Source organism: Lissotriton helveticus, chromosome 6, assembly GCF_964261635.1.
Source record: "Lissotriton helveticus chromosome 6, aLisHel1.1, whole genome shotgun sequence".
Lineage (NCBI taxonomy): Eukaryota > Metazoa > Chordata > Amphibia > Caudata > Salamandridae > Lissotriton > Lissotriton helveticus.
This window is the reverse complement of record NC_136067.1, coordinates 852,126,351-852,144,927: the sequence shown is the minus strand read 5'-3', so window position 1 is coordinate 852,144,927 and position 18,577 is coordinate 852,126,351. Positions and strand designations below refer to the sequence as shown.

At 45.0% G+C, this 18,577-nt stretch overlaps 1 protein-coding gene across 3 annotated transcripts in view; it reads left to right on the top strand.

The window, feature by feature from the left end:
• Positions 1-18,577, top strand: part of LOC144763144 (uncharacterized) — a 268,884-nt gene that overhangs the window by 14,690 nt on the left and 235,617 nt on the right. For all 3 annotated transcript variants that reach the window (XM_078648466.1, XM_078648465.1, XM_078648464.1), the window contains exon 2: positions 4,247-4,355. In XM_078648466.1, the coding sequence (XP_078504592.1) occupies positions 4,247-4,355 (109 nt within the window). The remainder of the gene's footprint in view (positions 1-4,246; positions 4,356-18,577) is intronic.

Sequence of the window (18,577 nt, the reverse complement as noted above, 5' to 3'; positions counted from 1 at the left end):
TATATCTAACCCTAAAATGGACACACAGATCTCCTATCAGTCACTCCTATGGCAGGCCTTAACAATCCTGAAGGCAGAGTGCTTGGAATCGTGTGAGATGGTGCTCTGGCATGAGCTGAGCCTGTCTGCGGCTTTCGGGATCCATCCCTTAGCCGTTTCCATGATATCGCATACCATATACTCTTAAGTGCATTATAATCCTCGCGGTTATGTGCCAACTCTGGTATCGCTTTATCAAAACATGTCGAGTAAGGTGTCATACGAATTGGAATACTAACCCCTCGCCAATTCTGGCGACGGGGTTAGCATTCCACCCTTCTAGAGGGACACGACATGCATGTAACCTATAACCCGGTTAAAAGTCAGACAGAGCCTTAGCATCCACAAAATGGATGCTGCCACCGAGACACAAGTCTGCCCTCCTGCTGCTGGGAGTCCTCCCAGAGCAGGAGATAAGGACAAAGGGTTTCCTGCCAGGGGCGGTGCCAGCACCGTCCCAGACAGGGTTTTGTGTATTGTAGGTAGGCAGGGCTTTAGAGGAAGGTGACTGCACGTGGCACCCCGGTGCTCACTGTGCATAGGCTGGCTGGAACCAGTTCCAGGGTCACTCCAGACCCTGTGCTGGGGAAAAGCCCGCCAAGGAAGTGGGTGTAACCACCCCCCTCCTAGTCCCACCCCTAGGGCAGGACTTAGTCGCGTGCCAGCCCCCTTTTACAGGATAAAGGTAGAGACTGGCCCCCTTCCAAATCAGATCATCTTTGAATCCTGAAACTACTTTCTGCGAAAGGAACTCAAGACTTCTTCCTAAGATTTCTCCCTTGTGACTAAGGAGTAGTCACCCTGCATCCGCAGGCACCATCTAAGAACACTGCGGTCTGCTGCAAGTCCTTCCTCCGGAATCCGACTGCCCAGCTCGACGAGAACCGGCTTCCCTGGCACCTCTGACCTCTACCCACCTCTACAGCCCAGCTGAGAACCGTGGGTGCGACGAGACCTCAAGGGACCGGCCATCTGCAAGACTGCACGACTTCTTTCCAGCAAGCCCGCCGAGTGAATTCCTGGTGAGTGCTTTGGGGTCCGAGAAGCCCCCACCCTGAGCAGCTCCAGCACCGAAGAGCAGCCCCCCCAGCATCTCCACGATCTGCGTGGGGCCCTTCTGCTTTTTTGCTGCTCACCGCGTTGTTTGGCTACTAGCCCGCTGGCTTGTGGCCTTCCTGACGACGCCCGACGACATTTCTGCTGCTGGTCTGGTTGCTCCAGACTGGCCCTTGCTTCCCTCCATCGGAGAAGTACCCTGGACCCTCCTGGTCCACCCAAGACGCCATTTTAGGTCCACCGCGTGGGCCTTGCATTTGCCAAGACTTGTTGCCCAATCCTGGGTCCAGCGACGTCGACAGCAAGAACCTTCGTGGGACAGCTCGCACCTCCATCCTGGTCGCCGACAACGCCTCCTGGTCCGAGAGACTGCAGAGCTCAGCAGCGCCCACTCACCTGACTGCGGTGACTTCGCCCGGTGCCATCCTGGTGCCCACTTAATCACTGGCTAGTGATTCAAGAACTTGGTCCCCTCTGCTTTCAGGTTTTCTTCTTCCTTGATCCAGGCTTGGATCCATCGAACTTTCCTTCACTAGTCGCCTGCCAGCAACTTCCTTCTTCCAGGCTCCTGGTCCGGCAACGAGATCCCCGACGTCTTTTCAGACCTATGCAGCTGCAGCCCCTGGGCTAGGTAACTTCGGCACTTCGGTGTCCCAGCATAGCCTCACTATCCAAGGGTCAGGATCCACTGTCGTTTTCTCCCTACCAGGTCGGGTTCGCCCGTGAACACTAACTTTGTGAATTCTAGCCTCCATAGACTTTGTCCCGCATCCCGCGTGAGAGTGCACACTCTGCACCCGAGTCCCCTGGGCCTCCTAGTAGCAATCTAACGATTCCCTAGTCCAGTCCTAGCGATTCCAAAGCCTATTAGAACTGTTACTTACCTGCTAGTAATTCGCATTCCACTTTTAAAGTATATGGTTTTTCGTGCCCCTCGGGCATTTGTGTATAACGTGCTAACTTAAGTATTTTCGTAAGAGTTTTGTTGTGTGCTTAGCTCCCTGTCTCATAAAGAGCCAGGGTAGTCTTGTTATAAATAAATACACTGTTTATTTTCATAACAACTTGTGTGGTGTCCTTTCACTGGGTGTTCAAGGGGTAATGTGATGGTAAAACAGCTGGCTTAACACGCCCTCTAGAGTCTTAGCCTTAGACTGCTCGTATCCATGCTACTAGGATAGCTGGTCTATAAGGTTGACTTACAACCAATCATCAATAAGGGTTGTTTGGACTGATATATAGTGATCACTAGAATAGTGAGCACTGCACATCAGGCCAACGTCTCACATAGAGGCTTTTTAGATTTTCCTTGTTTGATCCCTGTTCCTGCCTCTACAAGAGGATCCGGATCACAGGCCGAAGCTGATCATATTGATGTTACTGAGGGATATGTCTGTTGCTACGGTACTGCTATCCCAGTAAAGGGAGGGAAAATAGGCATAGCGCCACTCATTGGTTTATGTGGGCTTAGGGCTAGAGCTCTGCTTATCTAGAAATCATTATTTACCCAGTTGACTCATAAATAGATTTTTGTTACTTTCTTAAAATTTTCAAAATATTGTAACAGTTGTGGGACTCGAGTTGCACAATAATATTATCCCCATCCTGCGAATGCATAACTGTTATTAAGTGTTAGAAACGTAAGAAAAGCACACTTTCTCTTATCCATAGAATCAGCCATCACATGGGTATGACCATCAACTACTACTACTATTAGCACCAGGCTCTGCATGTAGAGTATCATGTTAACTTTGATTGCACGATGTAAAATCTTGTACATGAACTTACCTGTCCAGCCAGGGCAGTTAATGCTAAATTCCACCACTGGCCAGTTCTTTTGAGACTTGCTCGTTTTTTAATGGGTGGCCATTGAACTGAATAGCATGAGTTCCCTTTTTATGTTATGAGCCATCTCTCTTACATCCTGGGTTGACGATGCTTCTGAATCCACATCAAAATATACTCTGTGTTGCAGCACCACCTGAGTGACGGCCCTAGATGTGAAATCAACCTTTTGAGGCCATTAAATCATGTAGTGATTTAATTGGCGTGGGGTGTGACTTGAGGCAGTATGCATATCTAATGGACCACTGGTGCAAATATACCTTGCTTTAACAACCGAGGTGTTTTTGCAGGAAAGGAGTAACTAATTCAATTCAGGATTCTGGCGGGGAATGCCAGATGTGTGCTGCACTCTGTTAAGAAGGATGTTGAATTCAGCTAAGAAGACAATAGCACAAAAAGCGCTGGCAACCTCCATTCTTCCTCTCCAGCAGCCTCTCCTTGATGTTCACTGAGGCATTTTCTATGTTGCGATGGCCTGTAAAACCCAACTCTACTCTCCATGAAGACTGTTCTCTTCCACATATTTCTGATCTCTGTGGTTACCACCTTTCAAGATTTTTTTGTGAGAAGCTGAGCTCTCCCTATTGGTTTAAAGCTAGTGTGAATGGCAGAGATCAGAGAGGGTATTTGTAAGAGGGTACATCTTTCTAGTCTCCTTCAAGAATCATTTCTTAGCAGATACCCTTGAAAACAATCTGCCTTTACATTTAACTTCTTTACAAACAGCATTCCTGTAGTTTTCCAGAAAATCTATCATTTCTTGCAACTGACTAGCCACAATGGACTAAATGCAAACAACAGCCTAAGGTCTGAAAATGAAGACACCCCGCAGAATACAAAATGGTTCATGGCCCACAAACTGTAGACAGTTGTACCTATGGATGACTTACATTCTAGTCGCATCAAATGGTTACAAGGTGTGATTTACATATTGTATCAAAGACTTTCTTTGCTATTATGTAATTTTCTCTACTCCTTATGGTGCCTATCCTAAATAGATTTTTTTTTCCAAAGCCCAGCTGGAAGAGTAGAGGAAACCACGGTTCTGAGTGACACGGGTAGGGATGTAGATCGTGAAACAGGTAGCAACTGGGCAGGTTGGATAAGCCGAGGGAGTCTGAAGCCAAATTATTTTTCTACAAAGCACAAGATGACTTTGTTTTTTCGTGACAGAGGGCTGCCTTCTTCTGGAAGATAAATTGATGTAATAAGTTTGTATTACTTATTTAATACTCAAACACCCGTTTTGCAAGCTATATGGATTTGGATCTGACTCTTATTTTGGCTGTGGTGTTTTCATGTCTAGGATGGAAACAGCTTCATTGTGCTGAACGAAGAGAATTTTGCGAAGAACATCCTTCCCAAGCACTTCAAGCATAACAACATGGCCAGCTTTGTCAGACAGCTAAACTGGTGTAAGTACATAAGCTACCTCGACCGCAGTCATTTTTTGAACTTTCTATTTGTTAGTTCTATGCGTCTAAAGAATTGTAAGCCGTTGTCAGTGAATTCATGTCATAGTCAATTATTATTTCGCACAAAAAGGAAAAGTTATTTATTTAAAAAACAGAAAGGTTTATACTCGTATAACCTCCAGAACGTGCTTCAGCCTGACCGGTATAAAAGGTGGAAATGTAATGGTTCCAGTTTCAGAAATATCTGGTAAAGGAACAGTTGGTGTAAATGGGTCAATGAATAGTAAGTCTCCTCAATTATTGACCCTTGTGTTTGTTCTCATCATGGAAACTGGATGTTCTATTCTTATGATTATTTTTGTAACCATTAACCAATGCCATTCTAGATTGTTTTGCAGTGTACCACCGCCATGCCATATCTTCCTGGGTTATGTTCGCATTTATATCCACCCGTTTTTAAATGTCTGACCTCCATGCTGGGTTTTTGTTGTGACACCCAGGCTATCAAATGCATTCAAGTATATAAAACAGGACCAGGTTTAGTATAGCAGTGCATACGAGCTGAAGCCAAAATGATGTAAAAGTCTTCACCTGTGCAGACCAATGTTTCTTGGCCTACGAGTGATTGTGTGAGTGGTTGTATGGGTTTGCGAGTGGGCGTGTGAGTGGCTATATGGGTCTGTAAGTGGCTGTATGAGTGGCTGTATGGATCTGTGAGCAGATGTGTGAGTGGCTGTATGGGTCTGTAAGTAGGTGTGTGAGTGCCACTAAAGTACCCTCATTCCCCAAAGGAACTTCATCCCCCAACCTATAGTGCCCAGAAGACACGTTTGCAGAGTGGTGGAGAAAGGAGGAGGGACCTCCGACCTGCTCTCAGAGGAGGGATTCTTCGCCCCCAACGGTCCTCAGTATCCAAGTGGACTTATTCCCTTAACCAGTAGTGCACCAGGAGGCGTGTTTGAAGAGTGCTGGGCATAGGAATAGGGCCTCCGATGACCTCTCAGCAATCCCGCTGTGTGGGACATACTAGTGGTAACAGGAGGGCTCTTGGTCCTCCAGGCCCCTCAGCATCCAAGGGGACTTCTTCCCCCTACCAGTAGTGTGCCTGGAGGCGTGTTTGCAGAGTGCTGGAAAAGGGAGTGGGGCCTCCGACGACCTGTCCGCAATCCCGCTGTGTGGGACATACTTGTGGTAACAGGAGGGGTTCTTGGCCCCAAGGACCCTCAACTTCCAACGGGACTTCATCCCCCAACCAGCAGTGTGCCAGGACGTATGTTTTCAGAGTGGTGGAGAAAGGCTTGGTCCTCTGATGAGCTCTCAACAGTCCATCTGTGTGGGACTTACTGGAGGTAACAGGAGGGTTTCTTGGCCCCCAAGGGCCCTCAGCATCTAAGAGGACACCACCCCCCAGCCAGTAGCATGGCCTGGTAACAATAAAATTACTAAGTCGACATGGCACACTGCCTGTGTGCCATGTCAACGAGCACTGCCTAAAAGATAGCTAAGTCACCCCTCTAGCAGGCCTTACCAGCCCTAAGGCGGAGTGCACGATATCACAGGTGTGGGCATATCTACAATATTGGGGTCTATTCCTTAATGTTGTAAGTGCCAGGAAGGCCATAGAGAGTACATGGGCTGGAAATTCAACAACTCGACTTCCATAGCACCATGATGGCTTCACTGCTCACAGTATATTTGGTACTAAACTATTACTCTCCATAAACCCACACTGATGCCAAAATGGGATGTATTGTAACAAGTACCCAGAGGGCATCACAGAGGTGCCCCCTGAAAACCTACTAACCCTGGTGTGGTCACTGACTGGATGTAGGCAGCCTTCCACCACCACCACCACCAAACATGTTTCTGGACCCCTGGGTCGAAAGCCTCTGCTTTCTGGGACCAGAAACAATGCACATCCTGGGCACCTCCTTCCTCAGGATGGGCAAAGTGCTTGAGAGGGAAGTCAACCAGAAGGGTGCCAGGAGGCTCGTTTGCAGTGTGGTGGAGAAAGGAAGCGGGCCTCCGACGAGTTCTCAGCAATCCTGCTGTGTGGGACTAATGTAACAGAATAGGCCTCCCTCCCACATGTTTTTTATTAGCTGGCCCCAGGGAGGTGGTGGTCCCCAAGGCACGGGGGTGCGGGTGGCCCTTGCTCTTTTTTACTTTAAAGCCCATAATAAGTGATGGTCCATGGGGCTCTAAAGAACCCATGGAGGTGGATCCGTGGGGCCCCCCTCCAATATGTAAATGAATCCCCGGGAGGGGTGGTCCCTGGGGCTCGAAGAGCCTTAGGAGGGGGTCCCCGTGCACCCCCTCATTTTTTAGGTTTCGTAACCTGGCGAGGGGCGAAGCCACTCCCAGATCGAAATCTGTTGTTTCTAATAGTGAGGTTAGGACAGCCTCTGTTTCCAATTGGCTAGCTCCATAAATGGAGGCTAGCCATTGGGAGGCAGAGGCTGTCAATCGCGTTTTCTCTCGAAAACGCGATTCGGGGGCGTTTCTGGTGCTTTTTTTAAGCCCCGCCCCTTTGTCCCGGGCCGCGCTGCGATTGGCTGCCGGCCCGGGACACCCCCGTGACGTCATTCCCGGGCCGCGCTGTGATTGGCTGCCGGCCGGGAAACCCCCGTGACGTCAGCCAATCACAGCGCGGCCCGGGACCTGACTTGTTTTTTTATGCACTTCGACCACTAGATGTTGGATCTCTCTGTATCAGTCTCTCTATGACTTAGATCTAAAGAAAAGAGTATTTAAGACTTCAGGTAGACTTGTCTGCTTCTGTTTTTTTTCTCATCATGGGGCTCCTTAATCTTGCCCCCTTTACCTTCCTCCTACCAAAAAGGGGACACGTGGAGGTGTGGGTGCTTAATTCGGTTTCATCCAGGGCTTTCTCTGGCCAAAGACCAGCACTACTTGCAGCACTTCTTTAGGCTCTGTGCCTATTTCCTGTGCTTTATCATGCCCCCTTGACTAAGGATCATTTCCCTCCCGCGTACGACTGGCTATGTGATTGGTGCACCCAAACCTCAATGCCAATTTCACTCTATTCTAAATTCCTCTACCAGCCAGTAACTCCAACTGTCAGCCCGGAAGCCGCTTGCTTTCCCTACACATGCCCATTTTAGATATTCTGGCTCCTCAGCTCAGCCTCCACTGCACTTGTTGCAAAGTCTTACCGCATAGGAATTCCACTTTTGCCTTCAGCCATAACAAGACCAGATACCTTCTTCAGCAGAGAGAGGACTTGTAAAGGCGTTTTCCATAGGAAACGCAACAATCTTTGTATTTTCTTTTTAATTAATACATTAAGTGGTAGTGGGGAGCGCACGCTAAAACGAGTATCGGCTATCCTTTATTTCCACGTATTCTGCAAAACTCCAGTTTTGTTTTTTAAAAAGGATGTTGTTTGCCTATAATTTCAACTCTTCCGGGTCGCAAAACAACCAATCTCACGGCGGTACAAATGCTGGAAGTAGGTAAAAATATAAAAGGGTTTAGGATTGGAGCACTATGACCAATCAGAATGTTCTGCGCAGCAATCCGAAGCGCTGATTGGCTGTGGAGTCCGAAGCGCTGATTGGCTGTGGAGTTCACATGTGCCTCTTCAGAAGCCGCCTTGAACAACCGAGACAACATCCCGCAGAAAAGTCTTCTCGGTTGTTTCGCCTGGTTGCTGATAGTTAGTCGGTATCTGGAAAGACCAAGCTTGTGCCGCTTGTGTTGTGATTCTGGAACGGGCGGAAGTGGGGAAATGTTTGAAGCGATATCATGGCAGCACTTATCTAGGCTAATCCCTCGGGAGTTTATAATGAGCGGAGGTTCACCTTCATTTCAGACTTTCGTGCTGCCTTTGGGATGATGAAGGGGTTGTTTGAATTAACTGATGTTTGGCTCGCGGCTGGCCGGGTGGGCTCTGTGGTGTTTGGTTTAAGAGGGTTACAGATCACTAAGTTATCATACATGCCAACATTTAAGGACCAGGAAGTGGGAGATTTAAAAGAAAAAATCGGGAGAATGAAAATTCCCCATTGACTTCTGTTGTAGAAAATGCAATTTCAGGCGGGAGACTGCTAAAATAAAGCCATTTTTGGCTTTTAAAATCGGTAGTCTCCCGCCTGAATCGGGTCTGTTGGCATGTATGAAGTTATAGAGCGCATGAACAGCATTGGATATTCTCAGGGCTTTAAGTGGGCCTATCTCAGACCCGGTAATTAGGGCATGGATACCCGCAAACGTTTCCCCAGAGGCTACAAAGTACTGGTTGTAGTTTTCCGAGGGTTGCATCGATGTCAGCATGGGAAGGGCGGGGTGTTAAAAGGTGGGTGTAGGGTAGGGTGACCAGAATTTTAAAGCCAAAAAGTGGGACATTTCACAAAGTAGGACTACAATTTTACCTCAGTTGAGCGTACAGAATGACCGTGCTAATCACCATAGGATTACAGAAAAGATAGTAAAGCATAAAGTCAATTAATTTTTTGAAGCCAGTATGTCATTGTAATTTAATTGCTTTATTATAACAGTTGTTACTGTCCCAGCTTTGGAAAACATAAAAAGGCACCTCCCAGCGTTTTTACTAGTCCCTCTCTAAAAACCGGGACAAGGGACACATTTACCAAAGTCTGCCGGGACAGCTGGTGAAAAAACAGGACTACCCTGGCAAATCCTAGACACCTGGTCACCCTCCCTTAGGGGGAACGCAAAACAGGTGCATGATAAAGATACGTTTTCTAGAAAACATTCTTTGCTTCTTCACCTTTAGCTTAGTTAACCTGCAAATAAAGTCTGACCGTTTCACAGCTTCCTGAATGTTCCTGCTCTGTCAAGTGAACAACAGCCCAGTGCTGCTGTTCACCAGGGGGCCACAACTAAAGGTAAGGAGGGCCACATGCGGCCCCAGGGCCGTACTTTGAGTAGCTCTGATTTAGGGTAATCCAGTTTAGCATTTCCACCCTTAGCCCTTCTGTCATCTGACATGTCTACACACATACTTTTATGACAAAATACAGTTGCATCATTAACTCAACAGACTGCATGCTTTTTGTGGTAAAACTGTTGCAAGTTTAATCATATTCTGTTATGCAGTATACACAGGTAAGGTTAACTTACGGGTGATTATACGAGTGCAGCGCCGTTTAGGACTAACTGCTGACGCCCATTCTGAAACCATCTCCAGCCACCAGGCATAACATTGCTGTCTTATTTATCTGGCGCTATGTATTTCACGTTTGGGCTGTGGCCCACTGATTTGAATGGTTGCTGCATCCGTGCCACCATGGAGCGAAGTAAGGCTAACCCCCAGTTGTCAGGATACCAGCTGACCCTCACAGGATGAAGGGGTCACTGTCACGGTCTTCTCATGGGCCCTATCTTGCCTGAGGAGTCTCCTGCATCTCCACCTGATGGGGTGTTCATTACTTTTTGCATTAGTATCTCCCTGGAACCCCGCTTGTTATGCTGTATAGTGATTGGCTGCTCTCCTGTTCAGGGTGGTGGGTAGGAAATTCCTCTGCTGCGGGCTACCGTCAGAGGAATATCCAGGTGTAAAGGCCCACCTAAATACCCCACGACCTCCCCAACTTGACGTCATACACCTGGGGTCACGGGGAGGTGTGATCTTTCGTTGGCCGTGGCTATCTTCATAGGCCAGGTGGCCACAGAAAAAATACTACCCCTTTGCGGTGAGGAAACACTACGGAGCTGTTCCCTTTAGTGTCTCCTTGCAGGTGACTTGTCCATCCACCCCAGCCTTTCTGTGATCTAACGTGTACACACATACTCTTTTAAAAAGTTTTTTATATACAACTTAATTGGCTTTTATATAATAGTGACAGACATTTGAAAGCAGGAAAATGCCAGTGATAAGAATGTCTCTCTTCCGACCTCACAAACAACAGGAAGCATCATTGTAATCATAAGTACACACCTACTTTTGTGACAAAATACAGTTGCATCTTAAACAAAAAAGACCACACTTTTTGCGGGAAAGCTGTTGCAAGTTTATTCATATTCTATTATGCAGGTCACAGATAGGGTTATCTTATGGGTGATCATACTAGTGCAGCACCATTTAGGACTAACCAATGACACCCATCCTGAAACAGTCTCCAGCCACCGGGCATTACCATGCCGTCTTATTATTCATCCAGTGCTGTATATTTTGCATTCGGACTGCAGCCCAATGATTTTAATGGTTGCTGCACCCATGCCACCACAGAGCGATGTAAGGCTAACTACCAGCTGTCAGGATACCAATTGTCCCTTACGGGATGAAGTGGTCGCCGTTGCGTTCTTCTCATGGCCCCCTTGGCCTGAAGAAGTCATGTTTAGCGGCCCTATCTCGACCGGATGGGGTATTCAGTGCTTTTTGCATTAGGATCACCAGTGATACCCGCCATGGCTCAGGGTGGCCTACCGTGACCCTAAGTCCCTCCAGCTGTGTAGATCTAGGGTTCATTTGCATTGGCCCCAACAAATATTCCGCGCAAATAGCTTGTTGCCCAAGACCGATAGGTGCACCCCAACTTGAGCAAAGTGGGTGGGCATCCTTGTGCTTAGCGGGCCGTGCTTCACAACTCCAAGTTCAGGGTTTCTAGCAAAGTTTTGCCTTGTAGCATTCTTCCTTCTCCTGGAGGCTTCACTGCTGAGTGTGATTGAGCGCCCTGCCACTCGTCCTTGGGGATTATCTCAGACCAGATTATGTTGCAGGGAGCCAGGTCTGCTACTAGTCTAGTCAGTGTTGCCCTTGTCATATAGCAGGTGGCCCCTGCTAAGTGTGGGAAGGTCGTTACCCCTAAGTGTAAATTCAGTAGGTGGGGCTCCTTCGTGCCTGCCCTCCGGGTGTGCTTTAGGTTGGGATCCGACAAGGAAAATGGGGAACCCAGTTGACCCTTGGAGGCTTGGGTAATATATCTACTGACATGTACCTGTACTTACAAGGGATTTCTTTCAGTGCACTTAGTTCGACATTTGATACACACAACAGTGCTCGTAAGCTCCAATCGGTAGCTTACAATTGAACAATCAACAATCCAATTAGCTAATGTTTATCACAGTAAATCTGCCAAAGATACTCTTAAAACGGGTGTGAGTTTTTCAAAATACAAACTTTTATGATGAAAAAAAGAGAAGGGTACAAAAGACTAAAACAACATACGACGACCGAGGTTTACAAATTATTCGTGATTACTGATACTTCAGAGTTATTAGTGTGAGCATCTATTCCAAACAAAATACATAAACAGAAAATGAGACTGATCAGCACAGAAATCAATTCCTTAAGGAAAATAAATCACTGAGGAAATAGATGTAGTTGTCAACGTTTCGTTTATTTTCTTATTTACTTATTCAATTTTTGGCTTTTAACTTAATTAGATGGCTACCGATTTAGGCTTTTGAAGTGCTGCCATCCTTAATTGTTTTTTTAATACCGTTTTTTTCGGGCACAGCCCATAAAACACAATCAATCAATACAACATACAGCATAAATGCTCTAGAATACTTTGTGCAATTTTACACTAAAAGAAGAAAAGAAAAAGAAAACAGAAATCATGAGTCGAAATGACATACTATAAAAACGGATTAAAAGTTAATATATCAATAAAAAGGGAAAAGTCATCATCTAAACAGCTGGGTTAAAAGGCTATGGATACAAAAAATTACACAATTAGGTTACTATTGACAGTGTTACTTCAAGGACATTAATATATTTACAATAGAGAAAGTGTGCAAAAAGGCAATCAGAGGTTTGAACAAAGTTGGAAAAGAAAACAAAGTACAGCAGTATATATACTTAGTTTTTCCATATAGCCATTAAAACGTGAGTAAATGGTAAATATAGATGCACTCAGTAGGAGTTTTGAGGCAAAACCAGTATAAAGAGAGAATGTCATGTCCGAGCAGAGTCCTGTCCAAGCAAGAGTTTTATCGACTCTCTATCAAGCTTTGGGATTGAGAGTACCCTTCCTTCTTAAGGCCCAGGCAATCTGCAGGTACCGTGCATGCCTTCAAACTCTTAACAGCTCCATTTATAAAAATACTAAATACAGTCGGTGCAAGGACGCATCCCTGTCTAACCCCTTTTGAGATTGCAATTTTTCCTATCAAATCCTCAGTCATGTTCCATCTCACTCTTGCATAGGTGTTTTCATGAAGGAGCCTAAGTATTCTTAGGAGGTCTAGAGGGATGCCATACCCATCTAACACCTCCCATAGCGTACTTCTTGGTACCAGGTCAAACGCCCCTATTAGATCGATAAAAGCGACTTAAAGATGATCACGTAACAGTGTGATATATTTCCAGGTTATCACCTTGTAGCGGAGGACCTGGTCCAGTGTGCTTACTTTCGTAGGAGAGCCTGCTTGAGACTCCTCCAGAATGTTGTTTTGTAGCATCCACTCATTTAGTCTATATAAGACCTCTCTACAATTTTTAGGTTTTGCCTGCAAGTGCGCACGTAGTGCGCATGCGCTAAAAAACCTTTTGAGTTGTATGTGGATCAATGACCCGCCTCTGTCTCTCATTGGCTAGCTCCATAAATGGAGGCTAGCCATTGGGAGACAGAGGCTGTCAATCACGCTTTCTCGGGAAAACGCGATTCGGGGGCGTTTCTCGGGCTTTTTTTAAGTCCCGCCCCTTTGTCCCGGGCCGCGCTGTGATTGGCTGCCGGCCCGGGACACCCCTGTGACATCATTTCCCAGGCCGCGCTGTGATTGGCTGCCGGCCCGGGACACCCCTGTGACGTCATTCCCCGGCCGCGCCGTGATTGGCTGCTGGCCCGTGACCTGACTTGTTTGACATTCCATGCCACTTGGGTTCCGTGCCTTTAACAGTCCTCGTGTATCATGGGGCCATTGAACTCCCCTTATCTGCCTAGGGCCTGTTTGTAATATGTGTTTAAAAATTAAATGTCTCTTGGCGCGAGTGCCCTTCATGCTGATGAGTTTGTAGGAGCATCGTTTTTTTTTATGTTGTTATTTCGTTATTGCGGGGTACCGTGCCAATCCGCACCTTGATGATGCTCGTTCTGTGGTCCTTAAGTGGATTAAAATCGCAGCCACGACTGTCCTGACTCGAGCCTCTAACCTTTAGGTTGTGCGCTTCACTCCTGAAACACATCGGCGCTATATAGTGCTAAAAGATGGTGTTCAAAATATTCCACAGTTTTGTAAATGAACAACCCAGTAAAAAGGTCAAAACTGACAAGCTCTCAATGCGCGCCAGCAAGAACTTGAACTGGTTGTAACCGGAGACCAGAACTGTTCTCTCGGTACCGCACGGTCACTCTTTCGGTTAAATGATGCGGGACGAACTGAAATGGGTTCTCGTAGTCTGACCTGTGAACACGTTTTATTTATTTATTTAATGAGTTTTTATATAGCGCGGACTTTACCCGAAAGTGTCAGAGCGCTACACAATAGGAACGGTAGTAACCTGCCAGAGTAGGAGTTGGTTTTGCGAGCTGAACGTTTGATAGCAGCACTGCGGTCATTGTGTTGGTTCGCAGTTTTCACGCACTCGAGTCCTGATTCCCTAAGTGATCTCGCTCGCAGAAGGAGGGTCGAGCTGCGGGTGTAACCGTGGTGGAGACTTTTCTGGTCTGGCCATCAAACCAGTGGGAGCATTCTTGCTTCTTAAGTATTTATTGGCTCGTAGGAGCACGTGGGGCGCGAGATGGGGGCTAGCGCGAGTCCACAATCCCACGTCCATCCACTGCAGCAGGGCATGGGATGGGAACGATGGGGATTGTGCATTTTCAACCCTAAAGCCACCCTGGTGCGCCGCTAACAATCCAGCAGGAATCAAAGTTCCTTGCCAACGTGAAATGCAGAGTACTCGTGCTTTGCACCAGTCTTGCATCGTTTCTAGCCGGATTCTGAATACCGAGGATGTACACACAGTAGGGAGTTTACAGGCCTTATAAACGGTTTGCTCTCGTCGGTGGGGATTACGTTACAACAAAAGTATGTCTTCCACACTTGTGAACAGGAAGACATTCCTTTTAGCACTGATGCTTTTTCAGAGCTATTTTATTACCTCGTTGCTTCCATGTTTGCACATGGTGCCCGTTTCGGAGAACCATGCTTCTCCTACAGAGTTTTGGAGTAATTTGCTGCCAATCTTCAGCCTGGTTTGCATGTTATCCGAGAAGCAATATGAAACCTTGGGGCCCACTAGCTTTAAAAATACACACGAGGATAAAGTAAATGCAGAGTTTTAATACATTTAAATATGTATACGCGTTAGGAAACCTTATTCATGCATAGTTAAATTTAACAGAACAAAATGTTGTTTTAGGGACGTGGATTTCCTTTGAATATGTTAACCTTGATATTAGACGCCTAGTGTACTCTCCCTCATTGGCTTTGACCAAATACCTACTTTTGCAAAGGCGAAACCGTTGCATTGTAAATGCTTGTTTAACAAATGCCCTTGATACCTGGCCCACCCAGGGGCAAATTCAAAACAAGCACGGAAGCCCACACTTTTTTTTCTCAAAACGGCTGTATTTACCAGCAATTCATTTTTTTTCTTTTTTTTTTTAAATGCTTTTTGGCCCTCTTGGGGTCCCAGGACCAGATTGAGTGGGTCAGGGTTTTCCCACCTTGCCTCCTTTTTGTGGTTTTTCTGAACGTTTTTTTCTGGGACTCGGCCAAATCCGAGTCCCAAGATGGTTGCCGACACTTCCTATTTGATGTGTTGGCAACCGATCAGATCTCAGCACGAGAGCAGGAGGATTCGTGGAGCCTTTGTGTCCCTATATATATGAAATTGTTTTTGTCTTACTATCGGAAAAATACTGACGCATTCACACCAATTCACAAAAAGGTCTCTTTCTGGCTTTGAAAACTTGGCTTTTTTCACTATAAATCTTGAATCATTTCACTGACATATTCCTCCGCTGTAGCGCCTTGACGCGCTTGGGCATTTGAGCGCAATATAAATTTAAAATTCCATTCAATTCGACCAACCGCTACCTTTCTGCCACATTTGGTGTAATTCTATTCAGCAGTTCGGGCTGTAGTCATGTCCAAAATTCCTTTGGAAAATTGCATGGGAAGAACACATTTTTCGACACCCCCCCCCCTTTCTTTTTCTTGGCCCCCACTTGACGAATCACCCCAAAACGTACAAACCCCGAGCTGAACCGCCTGCCCTAGTTTTGAAACTATGACAGATATATATATATATATATATATATATATATATATCTTTCATTTATTTATTTATTGGATTCAAGTCATGCTTTGTTTAAACCTTGTATCAATTAGCTTTGCAAAAAAATTCTGGTCTAGTTATACATCAATATGTTAAATATGCAGTAAGACAATGCGAGAATTATACCTGATTTATTACTTTAACTTTTGTTTAATTTCTTTCTATACCGCATACATGCCAGTAAAAGAAGCATCGAAACGTAACAGAATATTTGCAAAACACATTACAGATATAACGTAAAACGTAAACAAACATTGTACAGATGAAAAATTACAAAAGGAAATAGGCTTAACCTATTTATTTATATTTCTATTATCTGTTAAGTCGTTAGGCTTTGTAGTGTATTCACATTTGACACGAACACTACATATTTGGTCTTTTTCTAAATCCTATTTCTTCTGGATATCCCTGTTAAAAGGTAGATGTTCAGGTCTTGCTGCCCTTCAATTTGAATGATGGCATCGCCATTCTGGTTTTGCCACCTGCTTTTTGACTGGTCCCTCTTGATTGCATATTGCTCTCAATTGCTTGACACCAAAAGATTTGACCACATGACCCCTATCCAGGTAAACGTGCGCTGGTTGGACTTGCAGGGGTTGCTGCATCACTTAGATGACATGTGTCCTTGGACACCTCTGTATGTGGCTGATAGCAGTGCTTACTGAGAGGGCCAAAGAGCAAAGAGTCACCCGGTATGCGGGCATTCAAAGATTGTCTTTTCCCATATTGAAGCACTCAAGCTGGCAGTTTCTTTAACATTTCCATCACCAAGTACATGCAATTCATTAGCATTTGAAACGTGTCTGCTGCATCGTAATAGCTGTCCATATTCTTTGAAAACCTATTTATTTCTCTCTTCTTTCTTCACTTAGGATGTGATTAGTTGGTTTTCTTTGTCAGTCATTTGAAAAGGTGTATTGTAATTCTCTTAATAATTTTATGTACATCTGCAAATTATTGAGGTTAGGCAGTATTTTATCAGGTGTGTTAACTATATAGAAAATATGTTGAGGCTCCAGTGTCACTCTGTTTTACAAAATACAAGTTAATAATGATGCAAATTGAAAAGATTTGCCATTTGCACGTGTTTCAAAACTGACTCCTACCAAAAAAACAAGTATATCAGCAAGTTATAGGCTTGTACTAACAAATTCCAAAGATTTACGCATTTTCAGTAATTCACTTCAGTCTAAAGGTGTACAAACAGAAATATCTGAAATGTGTGTGTTTACTTCTCCCCTTACTTTAATTCTTTGTATTATGGCCAATTCGGGGGTCTTGTAGAATTGCCCAATACAATATTTTAAGTGCCTCCTTTACCTCCAAATAGGAATCTCTCATTCAAGGTGGAGCTAAGTTGTTTTAACCAACAAAAGTTTCCCTTGATTCTTTTAGGTTCATAAAGATGTTCTGTCCTTCGGCAGTGAACCTAGTTTTGATGGGAACATTTTAGATTAATAAACATCAGAAGATTAATAAGGGCTAAGATAAAAAAAAAATGTGGTGCTTGTGTACCTCATTCGGACGTCTGCTTGGAAAAAAAGGATTATAGGTCAACATTAGACGTCGAGGTTTGTGCTACGATACTGTGATTTAATCAGTGTTTGTTGCTTTAAGAAAATTCACCTTTCTTATAAGTTTTGGCATATTCCTTGCATTTATTAGGCTTAACAGTCTGGCATATATTGGTTCTGGGTGGTTGATATACACCTTTCTTGGCATGCCTTGTTCACTAAATGTGCACAACTGTTTAACCACAGTTGGCATGTCCATCCCTCAAGAAAGACAATGGTAAAGGTGTGCAAAAAGTGATGTAAACGTTAGATGCATACATTTCTGCAGTGTAGAGTTGCACATTTAGTCTTTTTTTTTTTTTTACATGTTTAGCCTACTTCTAACATTAATTAAGGTACATGTAAAATAGTTATCTGGAGCACACAATGCCTTGGAGCTTAACGTGTAGAAGTGAGACCTGCTAAAGTAGGTAACTTACCATGTCTCTGCAGTGATAGAATGTAAAAGTGCTACTTACTCTGTACGTAAAAGCAGTATTGCATTTGCAAAGGTCAACTTTATGCTTAAAATACTTAGATACCAGCCTAGGCCTCTGGGCCAGCTACAAGAAAAAGTGGACATCTTTTATTCAGTATTAGAAATCGAATTCAATAGTGAACTTCTATTTTTGTAGGAATGTCACCACATTGATTGTTATAAGAGTTGCACTATTCTGCCTGCACCAAGGGAGCATCTTAAAAGAAGACTGCCAGGCTTTTCCCTCCTTCAAACAGCAGGGACTATATAATTTGATTTCCCTAGTGCAAGGCAGACTTGAAACATCTTTAACAACCCTCAGGAGTTGATACTAAAGGTCACAAAAATGCACAAAAAAGCACAGACTGAAACAATTGTTTTGGGTTTTTTGTTCTTGTGAAAGCAGAGTTAAAGTGTGGGTCTATTTTTGAAGCTTTCCTGTTTCCATCCCAGCTGGTGCTTTGCCTTCTTTTTGTCCTAGCGAAAGAGAACCCTTCTGAGTAGAACTTCCACTTTTGGCCAGAGGGAGGTACCTCATTTTATTAGACCTGGGTCTGAGCTGGCTAGGAGGGCTTCGGCCTAGGAAGCAGTCTCCTGCCATCTTGAAAATCCATAGAGTAGTGCTTCCTGTGATTGTTTTAGCCAAGGATCACATGCCTCGAGAAATATACTGGCCCACTCGATATGGCAAGTCAGATTTCATCAAGATGATTTATTATTAGGGCCTACTGGCCCGTTCTGGCAAGCCGACAAATAACAGATGTTCTGTTCACTCACAAAGTTAGTTATGAAAGCTGTGTAGTGGAAAAAAAAGAGTTTTTACAGGATGAAAGCAAATCGGACACAATTTACTTGTTGATGTGCGTGGGACAAACTGCGAAAGCATACTGGGGCTCCTCTATTATATTCCTCCGCATTACCACTGCCCAAAGCTAGATTGATTCCGATCACGGGAGAGGGTACTATGCAACGTACG